The following is a 17,668-nucleotide window of genomic DNA, read 5'->3' as shown; positions in this document are numbered from 1 at the left end:
CATCCAGGTATAGCGGCTGTTATTAAACCTTCCAAAAACCCCCAATGCCAGCTCTTCCTTTTAGTGACCCCAGTGTATTTATCCTGGTTTTACAGCAGCTGCTTCCGTGGCTCCTGAGCAGCACAACTTCACAAGGGCCTTTTGATTTCCATTTTGATTTTTTCCAGTTGTTAGAAGTGTTCCCCCACCCCTTCACCTCTCACATAACGTGTTATTGTATTACCGCTGCAACTGCTATAAAAAAAAAAAAACAGCGTGGTGCTATGAAGCTCAGGCATTGGAGTGTGTGAAGCACACACCCACCTGGATATTTTCAGAGGGAGTTTAACCCTTCCTTTTCCATAAGCTCCTTCAAATACGGTGTAGGACAAGGCAGGCTGGTGTAGCATCCTTGTTCTCTATTTGTTATGCTAATGGCACCCGGGGAACACAGAGCTGATTGCTGACGGCTGAAGATCCTTCAACCTCTTCCTCATAGGACCACAGATTAAGAGGTCGCCAAGGTCCCACTGCCCCTTCTGACCATTTCTGAGCACTTTTGCCCTTTTTGGTCCAGAACACACTGCATTGAGCCAGTCACAAGTCCAGCTTCAGCACCTGGCCAGGTCTTGTTCATGCATGGGCAAGGCGAGCATCCCCAAGCCCCAGGGGAAACACAGAGTTCCCCTCCCCAGCTCTGCCTCAGAATGAGTGAAGGTATTTTATGCACATTTTCAGAGAAAAATATTTTTAGCTGGGGGAGAACAGTCTGTTTTTTTCAGGCAGCGATGATGATTTGGAAACCACAGGTTATAAAGAGAGCCGGTTTACAAATGTGACTATTAGTTCCCCAGTGGAAGCTTTAGCGTCAGGGAGTTTTAGGTGGGCGTTGATTTCCACCGAGATGAAAAAATCTGGATTTATTGACACAAGAAGCAAACACCAGTTGAAGCCAAGTCAGTGCCATCCATTCCTGCACAGGGTCCTCAGGAGGCCGCTCGCTGCAGTATCCCCTCATTAAGCTAATTTACACCAGGGAGAGTGTGCCCAGGATATCCCGCTGCTCATAGAACCCCCAACGCAGTGTCTGGAGCCATGATGCCACCTGCATTAAGCACCTCTCCAATCAGATATGTGGCAAAAAATAAGTCCAGAAAGGAAGAGTAATACCCTTGGAGGGACAAGAGCCAGTGAGCATGATGCTGGGTTCCTCTAGGTCCCTCAGGGATGGATCCTGGGGTGGGTCCTGCTCACATGGATATCCTCTCTGGTCCACCATCACGGGATGCATCAGCATCCCAAACCGGTCAGCACATCCCAAGGCGAGCACTAGCCTATACCTCTGATGCTCACAACATCCCCTCCACCACAGCCACTGCCTCTTGCTAAGTCACAACAAGATCCCAACAACCATTAATTCTCCCAAGCTCAATAGTCTCTGTCCAGACACTCACATATTAATTAGGCATAAAGTTTTAGTCCGCAAAGATGATCCTGAGCCCGCCAGTCGCCTGCACACGTCCCCCGTGCTGACTTCACCACCCACCTTACACAACCAACACAGCGTGAACCACCAAGTGCAAACCCTCTCCCACAAGCTGTTTGCAAGTCATTTGCCAGCCAAGGATTACTTGCTGAAGAAATTTGCCAATAATTCAGCAGATCAAACAGGCAAGAGTTTCTTGCAAGAGAGGCGCAACCATGCAGCTTTGCCAGCACAGAATGGCAAAAGCAAGAGCTGAACAGCACAGAGGAGTCCATGACCTGGTTCAGCTGATCTCCCAGTGACCTGATCGTCCCCAAAACTGGAACAAGATGAAAATCTGTGGGTTGTTTCCTGTGCCTATCATACAGCAGAATTCACCCCGAAAGCCCGGTGAACCCATGCCAGTGGGCACTGGCACTGCTGGTGCAAACCCAGCGGGTAATCGGGCATTTCTTGGAGAGGCTTTCGTCCTGCTAAAGCAAACATCAGGATGCAAGGGGGGTGACGGTGGTGAAGCAGACCCCGGAGGGCTGCGCCCCATAACCAACCGTGTCAGGGGCACCCGGGCACCTCCCATCGGGGCGGCCGGCGCGGCGCTAACAGCCCTTCACGGACAATTGCTTCCCTGGCACAGGGCCCGGCGCAGCATGGCACTGAAAGGAGCTGGCGAGGCTTTCGCGAGTGAGTAATTGCCGAGCGCTGACTCAGCACTGGCTCGCTTACAGTCAGCTCTCCCGGAGCCACGGGGAGGGCAGGGAGAGGTCCACGGTGAACCCCCCCCTCCCAGCCCAGTGTTTCCCCTTGGCCCAGGCCCCAAAGGATGCCCGGGCCAGGAGGCGGACGATGGGCATTTCCCAGCCACCCGGCCGCTTTCTGCGCACTCAGCCCAGCACTACAGCTGCACAGTGAGGCTGCGACATCCCCTCTTGTTGCTACCGGGGTGACACAAGCTGGTAGTGTCCATGCAATGATGTGACTATGGGGCTATGATGTGACCAGTGTGCACAGTGAGGCTGAGACATCCCCTCTTGTTGCTACCAGGGGTGACACAAGCTGGTAGTGTCCATGCTATGATGTGACTATGAGGGCTATGATGTGACCACCATAGCCCAGCCCAGGAGCTGTGCCTGGCCACTCTCCCCGCAGCAGCGAGCCTGCCTGGCCACGGAGCTCTCCCCTGAGAGTCACTTTGAAGATGCAGAAGAGCCAGCAGCATCCTGTGCGATGGCTGCACCACCCACAGGCAGCCCGCTTGCTGCCCACCGAGAAACATCACCCGACCACCAGCACATTGAGACACCCTGCCTTCACGGGCAGAGATCTCCCACTCCCCAGGGAGGCAGTCCAGGTCTGTGTTGGACCAAGGGAGTCAAAACATTCCCGGTCACGTTCTCCTCAGCCCTTCTCCTGAGCACAGTCTCAACCTGCCCCTCTCCACCACAATCAGCACCTATCACCATGTCCCTGGCAGCACCAGCTCAGCAACCACCTTCCTCCTCCAAACACCCAAACGGGTGTCATGTCCCACGTGGTGCCACCACCCAGGAGAAGGCTGCAAGCCAAGAGACAGGACTGTACAGCAAGCAACTCAGGAGAGACCCCAGGCATCTCGCCTGGCTCCCGTGCCTCAGTTTCCCAGCCAGCCCTGCAGCTGCTCTGCGTGCAGCAGAGCTCATGAAGTGCTCAGAGATCCACAGACACCATCTGTTTGTACACATCAAACCAGCTCTTCTGAATGTGGTGCTTCCATTTGCACTCAAAAAGCAATGGCCATGATCCAGGCACCCCTTCCCTGGGACCCCGTGGTGGCTGCAGGGACCCACCTGCCCTTCACACAGCAAGGGGCCGGGGGGCATCACACCAGGGGGCTTCTGCTCAAGCCAATTGCCAGCGTTGGCTAACACAAGTCCAAATGCCCCTGCTTGTTTCTATGTCATCAGCACAGCCCATCACACCGCAAGCAGGACTCAAATCTGGGCCACGTCCCCAGCAGGTGACACCACTAGTGACACAACCAGCACCCACGAAGCTCTATGCACTACCACCCCCAGCATCACTGCTGCGCGCTAGGATGCTGAGCAAGCATCACCTGGGAACGCAGCCCCACCAAGATCTTGTTCCCAAACCCCCAGCACCAGGCCAAGGCTGGAAAGCACTTGAAAAAGCAAGAGAAGAAATTTTCTCCCTCCCTTTGGGGGCTTTGAGCAAGAACTCTCCCATATCACATCCAGTTGCTCATCAGACTGTACTCCCACCCCATCCCCAGATGGGTGACAGACACCAGGCTACCAGCTGAGGAAAGCTCGACATGATGCCCTCAGAGCCAGACCTCCTCGCCTAATGGGAACCTTGTCCCTCCATCAGCTGCCCACAGAAAAGCCAACGCAGGAGCCTCCAGCACGGGGAACCATCCTCCCCTCCCTCGTTGGGATGAAGAACCACCACCGACAACAGCAAACCAGGGCCTCGCCCCGTGTCCTGGAGCTCGTGTCCCCACCAGGACAAGCCCCCCTGCCCAACCCTGCCAATGGCCCTGCACCACTCAACTCACCCGCTGAGGACCACGATGAAGTCCATGACATTCCAGCCGTTGCGCAGGTATGAGCCCTTGTGGAAAACAAACCCCAGAGCCACGATCTTAATCCCAGCCTCGAAGCAGAAAATCCCAATGAAGTAGGGCTCCGTCTTCTCCTGCCAGAGGGGAACCGGTGACACGGTCAGAGAAGGAGATGGAGATGGAGCAAACACAGCACCAGCCATTTCACATTGGCCCAACTCACATCCCATCCCACATTCCCCAGCCCCATCCTCCCCTTTGGGAGCTTTCCCAGCCCTTCCTCAGCCAGCATCAACCTTGGAAACAAAAAGTAGGGGCTATGACCCACTCAAGTTGCCCAGTCCCCCTTCCCTACCCCACTTTTTAAGGGGTTAAAACTTTCCTGGACCATTTCCATGGAGGAGGAGTAAGTGACAGCAGCCCCAGGAAGGCTGGAGGGGCTGGTCCTGGAGGAAAGCTCCTGCCCTACCACCATGAAACCAGCATAAATTGGCTGGTAGGATGGGGTTGCTCCCCTCAGCTGGTCCCCCCACTCACCCATGGGGCGGAGAGGGATGGACATGGGGTACTTACTAATCTCCGTGACATGGGCGTCTTGTCGTCCTCAGGAAGGTGCTGCTCGAGGGCCAGCACGATGCAGTTGGCAATGATGGTCGCCAGGATCATGTACTCAAAGGGAGTGGAGGGGAGTTAAGGAGCAGAGAAGAGGTGGATGATGTCCCTGACCTGCCAGCCCACCCTTTGTTTCACCTGCTCATTAGCCGCCACCACCGCTTTCCCTGCAGGAACATGCACACACGCAGCGCCCAGCTTTCACTTCCTGCTGCTCCCAGGCAGGAGGGTGAAGCCCACCCTGGTGCTGTTTGGAAATGAGAGGGGTGATGAGAACTGAGAGCCCCCAGGACCTTCCTCACTGGAGATCTGCTGAGCATCATCACCTCCTTCCCAAGGCAATGGGACATTTAACCAACGGCCTTTGCTGGGCTGTGGACTGTCTTGGTAGAGAGATGCTGCTTCTGGTAGGAGCCCAGAAGACAGACACAAGTATGAAGGTGGACAACTAGGCTCTGACCAGGTTGGGCTTCATCTAGAAAAGGGCTTGGAATGGTCTCTGGCAGTGTCAGGGAGGCTCTCCCTGGCATGGCATGCTGGTGGCCAGGGCTGGCACGTCTCTGCGCTCCATGGACCCGCTGCTTGCCTTCTCTCTTCCATCAGGAAGCAGCAGGAGATGGGGCTTGGAGGGAGGTGTGTCATGGGCTATCAGCAGCCCTGGTCCTAAAGCATCCCTGCGGGATGGACTATCTGCACAGCCTGAGGAGGACAGGGCATCCCTGGCAGGTCCTGGGGACTGGACCCAGACCAGCCCACCCTGTGCCCCACGTTGGCAAGCTGGATGTGCCCTGGGAACCAAGGGTCCCTTGCCAAGCACCCTGCAGGTGGCAGGGTGAGCCCAGGCAGCGCTGGGAGCTGCAGAGCACCAGGCTGAGCATTCACAACTCAAGACACTGATGACACCTGGGTCCAAGCTCCAGTTCCAGCAGGGTTGAAAACCCACAGAGACATCCCAGCTCAGCCATGCTTCAGCAAGACCCCAAGGGGTAGCGGCACCTTATCAACAGGATCTGGTTGGACCCATACAAGCATCCTAAATCCTACAGCCATGTCTAGGGCTTATAAACCCTTCTCTGGGAGCAACCCCACGCCAGTACAAGTGGCAGAAATCGCTGGCATCTAAGGACCTGAGTGGGGGGGAGAGGCAGAGGAAAGGGCAGGCTGACGCACAGGAAAGCACCCCAGACTCAGCTCTCTCCTGCCTTTTTGATTCACAGGGGCCGCCAGGAGCAAGGCGGGGGTGTGGAGCTCCCTCCTCCTGCCTGGCCCACCGCCAAGCCTCGAAAACAAAGCACTTGCAAGAGACAGGATGGCCACATCTTTCCGACTTCCCATCCATCTTTACCACATCTTTGCAATAAAAGCCCTGTTGTCCTCAATAACAAAATGAGGTGAGATTCATCAGCAGGCAGCACACCCCTTCTCTGCTCCCTTCATGCCAAAAACCCACAGCTATATTACTGTCACCACTGGCGTCAGCGGCCACCCCGGGAGGGGACTGCCACCTTCCCAAGGCTCATGTCTGTGGAAAGGGAATGTGATCCCACCTGGGATGGATTTGCCTATAAAGAAATCATCCACAGTCCCGCTGTACCAAGCTGGCATGGGGAGCAGCACCCCGGCTGAGCCTTTCCCCACCGCACAGGGCTTCTCCAGACCCAGCAGCTTCAGGTTCGCTCTGCTCAGGCCAGGAGGTGCCACACACCCGTGCCACCACCCCCCCAGGGAAAAGGGATGATTTCCTCTTTTGCAACCTTGCCTTTTGGCCACCAAAGCCACTGACTACAGCGAAGTGCTTTAAACCAGTGGCCCTGAGCACATGGGCAAGAGAAGACACACCGGTGCTGGCCACAAGCATGAGAAAATGGAAACTGTGAAGTGACCCCTGCAGCAGCAACGCTGGCAGCAGCTACCCCATGCATGCTGCAGCTCACGGGCAAGGTGGGAGCGGGGCCGGGCATCAGAACAGGTCCCCAGAGAGCTGGCCAGGAGAGGCAGCCAAGGAGAGCCTGCAGGAGCTGGGATGTATTTAGCCTGGTAAGAAGAGCCAGGAAAGATTCAGCCAAGGCATTTAAAAGGCCACTCATTGAAATTAATGATTGCTAAGTTAAAGGCAAACTAAAAGAGAGACCACTGCAGAGCTCACTGCTGAGGGCTTGGCCCTCGGTGCCAGCCAGGCACTAATTGCGAGCAGCTCCCTGTGCTCGGGAGGAGGTCAGACCCCAAAAGTTTTCCTCCGAGGGTTAATACAAGTGAGGATTTCATTACATGGCTCCTGCGAGAGCCACATACTTTCCCTGCTTCCCACCTCTGGCTGCACACTTCAGCTGATATGCAGACCGCGGCGCTTGGCCCTGAGCCACCAGCCTATTTAGGGTCTTTTTGTTTCATTTTCCTGAAAGTCTGTGAGCAATTAGCACAGGCTTAAAAGAAAACAGCACGTTAGTGGGGCGGTGCAGCCAGCTCCCCAGGCGCTAGGCACATTTGCCTAGATGAGAAGTGTGGGAACAGTGCGGTGAGTCCGTCTGTCTGCCCCAGTGCGGCTGACCGTACCGAGCATCCCACGCTCCTCCCCACTGCGCCCCAGGCATCTACCGCCACTGCCTCCTCCCTCCTGCAGGAAACATCCAGGTGGGAAAAACCCAACTTCTCCAAAGCCAGCAGCACGGGAGCCCTGCTCAGCAGTGGCTGGGGGTGCTCAGGACCACCTCTAATGGCTCTGTTCACCCCTATATTTCCTTGCTGGCTCCAACATCTGGCTCAACAGCACAAGGACAGTGCACATCTGTCACAGCCCCAGCACAGGACTGTGTCCCCACTCCACCTCTGGCGAGCATGTGGCACATGGGTTGGCAGATACCAAGTCCAAGGGAAACAGGGCAATCACTGCCCTAAGCAGTGACCTAAACACAAGGTCGCTGCCAAAAGTGACTCTCCAAACCCCGCTGACCTGGTTTTCTGAAGACCCAAGCCTGGGTTATCGCATCTGGAGCTGGGCGAGAGCGGCAGGGCATCAACCCCATGGAAACAAGCCCCCACAGCTCCAGCTGTGCCAGGTTTTGAGAAGCCAAGGGTAAGAAAACCATCCCCAAGGGACAGCAGAAACATCTGGCTGAACCAGGGGAAATTTTATCCACACACTTCACTTCTGCCAAGCAAGCATCCTCCCAGCCCAGGGATGGAGCCCACCGGACAATGCTCTATCACTCTTTATTTCCTCTCTTAGTAGTAGTCTAATTACACAACCTTCCAGCCACCCAAAATGCAGAGTAGCACTCGCCTCCCTCCAAGCCTGGTAATGAAAGCCCGTCTCCCTCCAGCCTTCTCCTCCTCTTTCGTCTAGCTTCTCCTGGAGGATCATTAGGGAGCCGATAAAAATAGGTTTTCTTATTGATTTATCTCCTTTACCCAACACTCTCTCCCCTGTACCGTTGACTTGTTTCCTTAGCAACTCGGCCGATCCCAGTGCACGCCACACCTGCAGCTCCACGCTTCCCTCCCAGTGCATTTGAGGTGGGGAAGGTGCTCCCAGGCCATGTGGACCCCCCTCAGACCCATGCCCCAGCTCACCCGGAGCAGCTACTGTGAGCTAACTCCATGCCTGCAGCTGGAGCTCCTTGGTGGGTCTGGCAGAAACCGGCAGGGAGCACCAGGGAGATGTCCAGCCACTGGTGGATCCTTGCTTCCAGCTGTGACCCTCCTCTTCACCTCCCTCCCCAGCTGGGAGCCAAAACCAACCCACCCAGAACATCTATATTGCTAATGCAGGGAGTGTGCCCAGCTCCAAGCCCTGAAGATGGATTTATGTTGCTCATGGCACATTGATGCAACCTCCCCAGGAGGCTGGGTACAAGATAAATCCCTCCCTGGATGCGGGCAAGGGCCGGGAGCTGCAGAGTCCCTCTCCATCTCTCCACTTCAGCGACCATGCCTTCTCCCCGCTCCTGGGCAGGCAGGTGGGAAGGAGCAGAAAAGCCAGAGGAGTGAGGCCATGTGGGCATCTCCAAAAGGGCTCTTGAAGCCTACCTCAGAGGGCCAGCAAGAAGGGCAGGAATGATTTAACCCTTCGTCCTGCCTGCATCACCCAGCCCATCTCCAACATATCCTAGAAACTTTTCTCCATTTCCCACTGCTCCCCAGGCTTCCCCCAGGACCTGCTGCACTGAGGGGCTTTCCCTGCTCCCCAGGTGTCAGTGAGAGGGAGCTTCAGTTCCTACATCTGTGGACTACATCTTGCTGGTCCCAGCTCCACCGCTACTGCCTGCCCCACACTGACATGGCGTGATGGGAAGAAAGACCCACCTCTTCAACATCCCCATCCCTAGGATGCCCCAACCCCCCTCCTCTCAGCTCCATACCCCAGCAGGAAAGTGAGCACCTCCTCTCCAAGGCTATTTTCCAAGAGAAACACAAAATACCAAATGGAGCAAAGACCACAAGCAGTCCCAATTCAACTCTGAGGTTCCCCAGCTCTACAGCACCTCCCTGGCTTGTGCCCAAGGACATGGGGTATGTTCCCCTGGCAGGTAAGGCTATCCAGTGCCCTCAAGCAGCCATAGAGCTATGGTACCTTGTGGCTGTTCCCATCCCTGCACCCTGCCACCCAGCGCTCCTGGCCCATCTGTGCTTTGCTGGGATTGACAGAAAGCGATGTCCAGAGGGACAAGGTGCCACCAGACACCAGCCACACTTTGGATGCAAGCCAGCTCCTGCGTGCCCGTTACGCACAGCAAAACAGGCTCAGGAAAGCAAGCGTGGGCTCAGGGATGTGCTCACGTCTCTGTACAGCTCACAGGGAGCACCCAGGCGAGGTGCTCAGCCTGCCTAAATCTCGCTGCATGGACATGCCTCAACTAGGGAGACTCTACTCAGTATCTGTGGCCATAGATGTTGCTGCTTATGACTCCAAAACATAGTGGTCTGGTCTCCATCAGGGGCTAAAACGAAAGCAGTGCCAGCCAGGAGACAGTCCGGGCAGAGCTGCCTGCACTGCTGCCACTCCCATAGGGATGTGGGGCGCCTGCCTGCCACGTGCAAACAGCTCCGTGGAAAAGCGTCTCCTTCTCCCCCACCTCACCCTGCGCTTAAAAACTAGAAATCAAATCTCTCTCTCCTCTCCCCCCCCTTTTTTTTTTTTTTTAACAAAAAAGAACCACATCATGTGATTTTCCTGCCTTAACATCAGTTTTTTAACTTTGGTTGCCACAGCAACAGGATGCAACTTGGCATCACCATGACAACAGCTGCCTCTGTTTAAATTCACCATCTGACAGGCAGCCTCGCTCTCTCCGGCTGTCAAAAAGATGGACCTGCCATTACACCTACTCGCCCCTCCCAAAAAGAAAACATTTTAAAAATCTGATGAATGAAGGGCACAAAAAACAGCCTTGGAAGAAATAAAAAAAAAAAAAAGAAAGAAAAAAAAAGAGATGTTCTTGGGTAGCGCAAGGAGGGAGCAGCCCAAGGACAGCACGACATGGCGCAGCTCTTCCCACGGGGAGGTGAGACCTGTCAAAATCTTGGCTGGGCAGAAGCGAAGATGCAGAAGATGCTTGCTCAGGTGTGGCATAACACTACCAGGGCCCCGAGGGGCAGTGCCCACACAGCATCAGAGATGCCTGGGTCAAACTGGGAGTCATCGTGAGCAAAACAGTTCAGGCACACACAGGTGTGCATCCCACAGAGCAAAATCCCCATGCGTGCCAGACCATGGATGCGCACTGGGGCTTTGCAGACACCCCAGCTGCTCTTGGCCAGCCTAACACCAGATTCGGTCCTCAGAGGGGCTGAGGTAGGAAAAAGCCCTCACTGCAGAGAGCAGCAAGGTCCCCAGAGGACTGATGGACATTCCTGCTCCTCTGCCAAGCCAGGGGGACAGGTACAGTGGACAGTGTGCACCTGCAGCCAGAGGCTATCCTTGGGGACAGAGCCAGAGCCACACAATGTCATCTGGCCTTTCTGGGGCAGGAGAGGGATCTTATACAGGTCAAATGTGATTAAGCAGATGAAGAACCAAGCAGATATAGATGAGCTGCAGCCCATCTCATGTGCTAACTGAATTGCAGCTTTCCAGGCAGCCAAACAAATGAAATCAGGGCTAAAAGCCTGGCCATCAGCAGAAGGAGAGCAGGTAGGACGAGGCTTTGTTTCTAAAGGAGAAGAAGAGTAGATGTTCCTACAACCAAACCAGCAGCTGCCTCACATTTAGAGCAGGACCAGTAAAAAGAGCAGCTCCAGTGGAGGTAACGCACTGGGCTTTCCAGCGAAGAACTCGGCAAAAACTCATCTAGCCACAGAGCTGCATCCCAATCCCAGTTGCTCATATTTCTCCTCCTTCCCCTCCATGCATCATCCCTATTTACACTGGGAAGCCAAACTGCAGAGGCTGCTGGTTATAATTATACAGTTACCCAGCAGATATACAGGCCTGAATCACCAGTTATTTTTAGCCCTATTACCTAGTCAACTGGAGCTGGATAAAGAAGAGCCTCCACTCCTCCCCAGCCCCCTTGGCTTTCCTCAGTGCCATGCCCGCTCCGACCCACAGCACTGGGACCAGCCCATCTCCCTCCTGAGGCCAGCAGCTCTCGTTGACTGTGGCTGAAATCCAACACTCACCTCCCCAAACCACCCTCACCCTTGCCCAGGAGCGATGCCATGGGCTCCAGGCCAGGCAGCTAAGATGCTCACACGTTTTCCCTGGCCCTACCAAAAGGCACCAGCTGCATGTGCCAGGCTACAACTACAAGGATGGGAACAACTTGCCTGGCCAACATCACCAAACTCATCACCAAAAAGCCTTGTCCATCCCCAAGCCCTCGAGAGCTCAAGTAGTGCAGAGGAGCTCCAGGGTGGATGAGTTTCTTGGAAATAGATGGCAGCTAGGCAGGGGACGACCAGGGATGCTCAGCTCCCGCGCCCGGAGCACACCCGTTCCCAGCACTCACACAAGGATATGTCACTTACTTCTGGAAAAAAAATATATAATGAGCCCATCTCTCTCATGCATTGCAAATTCCAGGAAAAAATAATGCTGGGGAGTTTTTACTGCGCAGTGGTGAAGCTCTAGTCTCTAGGAGACAGCGGCTGCCTGGAGATGAGACATCACTCCGGCACGGGACCCCGGCCCACGTGGGGAGCGCTGGGCCAGCAGCAGCACCCCAGCTCCTTCTTGCTTTAAATGAAAGCCAAAGGGGTGAGGGCCCTCCCACACCATGCTGAAAAAGCACATGAATAATTTGGCATATTCTGGAAAAGCAGGCAGGCCAACCTGGCCGCTGCCCTGCAGTCACCAGCTGCCACGTCCCCATCCTCGCTGCCGCACCAATGCTCCTGCAGCTGCCCACCCAGCAGGCACAGCCAGCAGGGGCAGATTTAGGGATGCCACAGGGGATTCAGCCCCTCCGAGCTGCCCCTTCACCCCCAGGTCACCCTCCTAAGCCTGGGGCTTTGCAGATCCCCAGCCAGGACCAGCTCCTGCCTGGCAGAGGCTCGACCTGATGTGTTGGATCTGCAAAAGGACTATTCCCCCAGTGATGTTCAGCAGGGTGGGTGACCTCCCTGAACCTCACCAGAGGGTTTCCCTGAGGTACCTGTTGCACCAGACCAAGGCATTGCTGCTTGGCACTGGAGCAAGCTCTCCCGCGCCCGCCGGAGGAGCCAGCAAGTTAACCAACAAGTTGCAGGGAGAGAAAGCAGCAGCAGCAAGAGCTGCATATAATCACCACTGCAGAAAACGGCACGGGGAGGGTCCTAAAGCCAAAGCGTAGCCACACTGAAGTTTTCAGGCTCGGGTCCTTGATGGTGGCAAAACCCAGGAGGGGTCTTGGTGGGGCAGCAGGGCACCGAGCCCAGGCTGATAGGAAGCTGTGTGCTGCGGTGCTGGGCACTGGCCAGGGCACCCAGGGGCACCCGCAGGGAGGTTGGGAGGAGAGAGAAGCACACAGAGGTGTACAAAAGGATGGAGGAGCTGGGAAAGGAGCAGGGAGGATCTGCACCCTCCACCCAGTCCTAGGAGGGGGTGCCTGGCATAAACCACGGTCCCCTGCACCAGCCCCCCAAGGGGCCATGGGGCACAGCCACAGGTTTTCAACATATTCCCCTCTGCCGCAGGGAGGGGGCAGCCAGTTCCCAGAGCCGCCATATGGGACCGGGGGCTGCAGGGCGAGGATGGCTGTACCCTACCAGGTGTGATCAGCAGCAAAGGGGGCACACGCTGACAGGTGCAGGAGGGGACCAAGCCGCCACCCAGCAGGGTCTGGAGATTTGTGGCCTCCTAGGGGTCCATCCCCAATGGGATGGGTGGCTCTGGGTGGGGTGGGGTGGCAAAACTCCAGCAAGACATCAAGGCACAGACAGAAGACCGTGACCCCCACCCTCCCCCAGCCGCACGCACGCAAGGATCCCTAAAGCATGCGGGGTTAAACCAGGATCAGAGACACCTCCCCTTGCCAGCATGGGGGGCTTTCAAATCCAAGCCTGAGGAGGGGCCGGGGGGGGCTCCCCGTGGGGAGAAGGGGCTCAGCTCCCTGCCAGGAACCGAGCAGAACACAGGAGGGGAAGCAGCAACAGGGCGATGAGAGCATCCCCAGGGGACGGGGCACCCCTCTCCGCACACCAAAAGATAGCAGAAGGCAGGCGCTTACCTGCCAGCTAGTGCCACACGCACGTGTCCTGGGCAGCCACCGAGGCAAATCCGGGGAGCAAGGGGGGGGGGGCTCGCAGGGGGTGCAGAAAGGATATGGCCAGTCGATGAGCTTCTTGGCATATTTCCTGACTATGTTCTCTTCCCCAAAGAGGAAGAGCGATCTGTTGACGGTGAAGCAGTTCTGCCGGACGGGGATAGGGTTGTACAGAGCCATAGTCCGGGCTCTCTGCGCTTTGGTTTGCTTGAAGGCTCCCGGGGTCCCTCCTGCAGGAGCAGAAGCTCCTTGTCGGCTCCGGTTCTGGTCAGAGCCCCCATCTCCAGAGCCCAGCCTGCCGGCCACTGCCTCCCCAAAGCGAGCCATCCTGGAAGAAAACACGCAGGTGAGCTTAAGCAGCACCACCGAGGCAGTGGGGGGGGGGGGGGGGGGAGAAGAGGGAGGGGGGTTGCGGGGTGCAGTCCCAACCACAGCCCCCTCCTCCTCTCCGGGTGATGCTCAGCTCCGTCTCTCCTCCATCCCTCCGGGGGAGCGGGGACCCGCGTGGAGAAGGAGAGGGGGCAACACGCGGCAGCGGCTCAGCGCCTCCGGCACGGCATGGTGGGCAGCCGGCTGCCTCCGGCCCCCCCGACAGCCACACGGGCAGCCCGGCCAGCGGGGAGGGCAGGGAGCCGTCCTGTGTGCTCGGCAGAGGCTGCAGCGGCTCGGTCCCTAAGCACCTTCCGCCACGAAGCAAGGGGTTAAACCCAGCCACATCCTTCCCATCGCTCTGCCTGCAAGCCCAAACCAGCCCCTTTTAGCCCCCCACCCAGCAAGGCGATCCCGAGCCCGGGGACTGCCTCCCGGCAGAGATCAGGCAGGGGAAGGGCTGGGATCCGAGTCCTTCCATCCACCCCGGCGCAAAGGAAGACGCAATTTGGTACAGCACCCAGCGCAGCGGAGGGGAGGCCGGGGGAACAGGTTGCAGCGTGGTCCAGCCTAGTTGGAGCCAAGTGTCCAACTCCCTCCTCCCGACTCCATCTTCAGCAGCCTGCCAGAGCCCGGCCGCCCATCCGCTGGCTCCCCAGGGCAGCGGGCAGGGGTGGCGGGCAGAGCCCCCGGGCAGGCACCTGCGGCAGCAGGGATGCTCGGCCCTTCGCTGCCAGGGCAGGAGCGCGCAAAGGCGACGCCGGCTTCCCGCAGGAGCCGGGCCAAGAAATTAAAGGCTGCCGCGCCTCTGCAGCTCGGGGGACAGCTCGCTTTAATGAAGTCAGTGGCAACACAGGCGCACACAAGCGCGCACACACGCACGCACGCCCGGCTCGCTCCCTCGCTCCATCCAGTGCATTCTTTTGGCAAGCACGGGAGCTGCCGCAAAGGAAAGTCAGAGGCGAGGGGAGGGTCTGAAGGGAACAAAGGCGGTGGGGGAGCCCCCACCCTGCAAGAAGCCCCCCCGCCCCGGCTGCAGAGGGCTTTCCAGCACATGGGTGTTCCTAGGTGAGTGGCTAAATTGGGGGGGTAAGGTGGGGGGGCAAAGGGGGACTCCGCCTGCCGCCTGCCTGCATGGGAGGCAAAAGGCTCACCCCATCTCAGCCCACACCGAGCATGTCTCCAGCCACTTGCACTGTCCCCTCATTCGTGGGAAACTTTGGGGCTCCCGGTTCCCCGCTGGAGCCACCCCGATGCCAGCAGCTGCCCGGGGAGAGCCCTCCTGCTCCCTCGCATACAGATCAGCCTCCTTAGTACTCCCCCCTCCTCGATATTTTCTTTTTGATGCTTGATGTTGGCCAGAAGCAGCAGCAGCTCATTGGAGAGGTGTAAACAACCCTCTCTGGATGTGTCCCCGCAGCAGCTGCCACGGCAGGGGGGGTTGGCCCCGGGGCCAGTTTGGCACTGACCCCGCTCCCCCTGGCTATCCCACAGGCAGAGGACCAGGGACTTGGCTGGTGCTGTGCCCTCGCCTCCGTGGCCATGCGGGTGGCCGAGGTCACCCAGGGATGCTCAAGGTCCCCTGGCCTGGGCTGTGCCCTGGCATAGGGGCTGCCTGCCCACCTGCCTTTGGGGGAACCGACCCACCCTGCCATCTTGCACACACAGGGGACATGCAGTTCCCCGGGGGCATCCCCAATGTGCTCCTTACCCCAACAGGCAAGGCACCAGCCTCACAACTCAGCACGCCCTCACACCTGTGAGCCGTTCACACACAGGATCCCCCACCCCTTCCATTCAACCCCGCATTCGAAGGGCTGCCCAGGGCCTTCAGTGCTCACTACCTGCCCTTCCCGCAAGAAGAGCACCCGCAGCTCCAGCCGGCGTCACAAGACACCCTGCGTCCCCACGATGTTCTTCCCTTGTCCACCGCACCACCAGCAACCTGCTCTGCAAACAGCGGCTGCTGCCCTGTCCCCCACATCTGCTGTGCAGCAGCCAGGAACACTTTGGGCAGCTCAAAAAAAAAAAAGAAATTAAAAAAAAAAAATTAAAGCCCTTAGTCACATAAATTGTTAACTCATTTGGGCAAGGGCTGCTCCCTCTGTGCAGCCTGGCAGTATCTCACCACAGACTTCCTCACTCTCCAGGCACTACCATGACTGAATGGCCACAGGGTTCATTTTTTGGCCCAGGCTCTTACAGATGTATTGCCAGGACCCCTCAGGCCAGCCGGGTGAGGAAGAGGAAGAGGAAGAGGAAGAGGAAGAGGAAGAGGAAGAGGAAGGATCAGGCTCTCCACAGCAAGATAACAGAGGAACATTTGCAAAAGGTTGTGGGATCATTCTCCCAATCTCAGGCAGACACTGAGAGCCCACCAGCTCACCATGATGCCTGCCTACTGCATCCCTACTTGACTTTACTCCTCCAATTAGCCTTATAACAGACATGGGTGTAATTGGGGGGTTTCAGCAAGCCCCCCAGCTCTGCCACCACCACACTGCAGCATGTAGTGGAGCAGGGGTGGGCAGATCCCTCCCAAAATGCTTCCCAGGCCACCGGCTAGCTCCGGCACAAGCCAGAGTGACCCTGGGCTTTCATTTCACTAACAATGGGCAGCGAGGAGGCCACGCCAGCTACCAACTAATTATAGTCCCTTCAATTAATTCCAGGCAAGACTCTGCCCTAAACGAATCAATTATGATTTGTGGCTCATCCCCTTTGCTTCCTCCTCCTCCCCACCACCAGCGCAGCATCAGGAGCGATGCTACTCTTCCCACCTTTCAACCCTTTAAGCCGCTGTTAATTAAGCCCAAGGCTGGGCCGATTGCCAGGAGCAGATCCTCAGCCCAGCAGAGCTCCTGCCTCAGCTCCCCCTGACCCCCCCCCAGCCTTCTCCCATCCCCCTGAGCCTGCAGGCAAGCCTCCACCCTAAATGCTCAGGCTCTGGCTGGTACCTGAAGGCTAAGGAAGATGGGGAAGGCTGGAACCAGCGCTCCCCCTGCATCCCCTGCCCAGCTCGAGGCACCACACCTGCCTCACCACTTGGTCCAAAGGGCCAAGGAGGAGGAAGGCAACATTCCTCCTGTCCCCCTCAAAGAAGGGATGCAAGCCTTACCTGGACACCTCTGCTGGGGCAGCGGGCTATCCCCTGCACCCAGGGGTTCGCTCTCGGCTCTACTCTATATTCGCTGCTGCAGAGCAGAGCGCAGGATGACCCCGCTGGGAGCCTCTCTCCTGCTCAGACTGTGCTAAAGGATGGGATATTTATGAGAAAGCAGCTCCTTAACAGAAGATTGAAAGCAAAAAAAAAAAAAAAAAAATTTCCTGGCTATGCCAAGAGATGCAGGCTCGGTTTCCCAGGATGTTTATTGCTGTTCTCGTCTTGACCCTCACCCCAGCATGCTGAGATCGGTGAGTCAGGGAGAAGCGTGGCTGATGCCCGCATGATTCAACAAGGCACAAAGATTCACAGGCGGCTATGTGGGGTTGGAGTTTGGGTTTTGGTTTGGTTTTTTGGGTTTGGTTTTTTTTTTTTTGGTGAATGAAGGAAATCCAAGAAGACAGGGCAACAGCGGGCGCTGGGACAGGAAGGCACTTGGGATGCGCTGGGTTTTAGAGACAGGCCAGCTCCCCCCCGCCCCTCACGCCGATATTGCCATCCAAGCCTCCTCCCTGCCTTCCCCCCCGCCATGCCACTACCCCTGCACGGCAGGGCATCACCGGAGACACTGGACTACCCCTTCCCGGGGGGACCAAGCGCCCCATCACCTCCGCCGCGGGGCCGGGGCCGGGGCCGGTGCTGCCGCCGCTCCGGCATTGCCATCTAGCGGCCGCCGCCCCCTCCCTGCACCCCCCGCCGCTCACCCCGGCCTCCGGCAACGGGGCTCAGCTTTTCTTCCCCCGGCTGCAGTCGGGGGGTCCGAGGCGAGCCCCCCCTTTGCCCGCCCGTCCCGCGGGGTGCTTTTGTGCATCTGCTTGGGT

The 17,668-nt window shown here is 57.3% G+C and overlaps 1 protein-coding gene across 1 annotated transcript in view; it reads right to left on the bottom strand.

Moving 5' to 3' along the window:
* Positions 1-17,668, bottom strand: part of CACNA1E (calcium voltage-gated channel subunit alpha1 E) — a 114,035-nt gene that overhangs the window by 82,232 nt on the left and 14,135 nt on the right. The window contains exons 2-4 of the mRNA XM_075710071.1: positions 13,377-13,643; positions 4,596-4,701; positions 4,017-4,156 (exon numbers count right to left, since the gene is read on the bottom strand). Coding sequence (XP_075566186.1) covers positions 4,017-4,156; positions 4,596-4,701; positions 13,377-13,643 — 513 coding nt within the window. The remainder of the gene's footprint in view (positions 1-4,016; positions 4,157-4,595; positions 4,702-13,376; positions 13,644-17,668) is intronic.

Source organism: Pelecanus crispus, chromosome 5 (genome assembly GCF_030463565.1).
Source record: "Pelecanus crispus isolate bPelCri1 chromosome 5, bPelCri1.pri, whole genome shotgun sequence".
NCBI lineage: Eukaryota > Metazoa > Chordata > Aves > Pelecaniformes > Pelecanidae > Pelecanus > Pelecanus crispus.
Note: the sequence above shows the minus strand (reverse complement) of the source record. Positions and strands in the feature narration are given on the sequence as shown.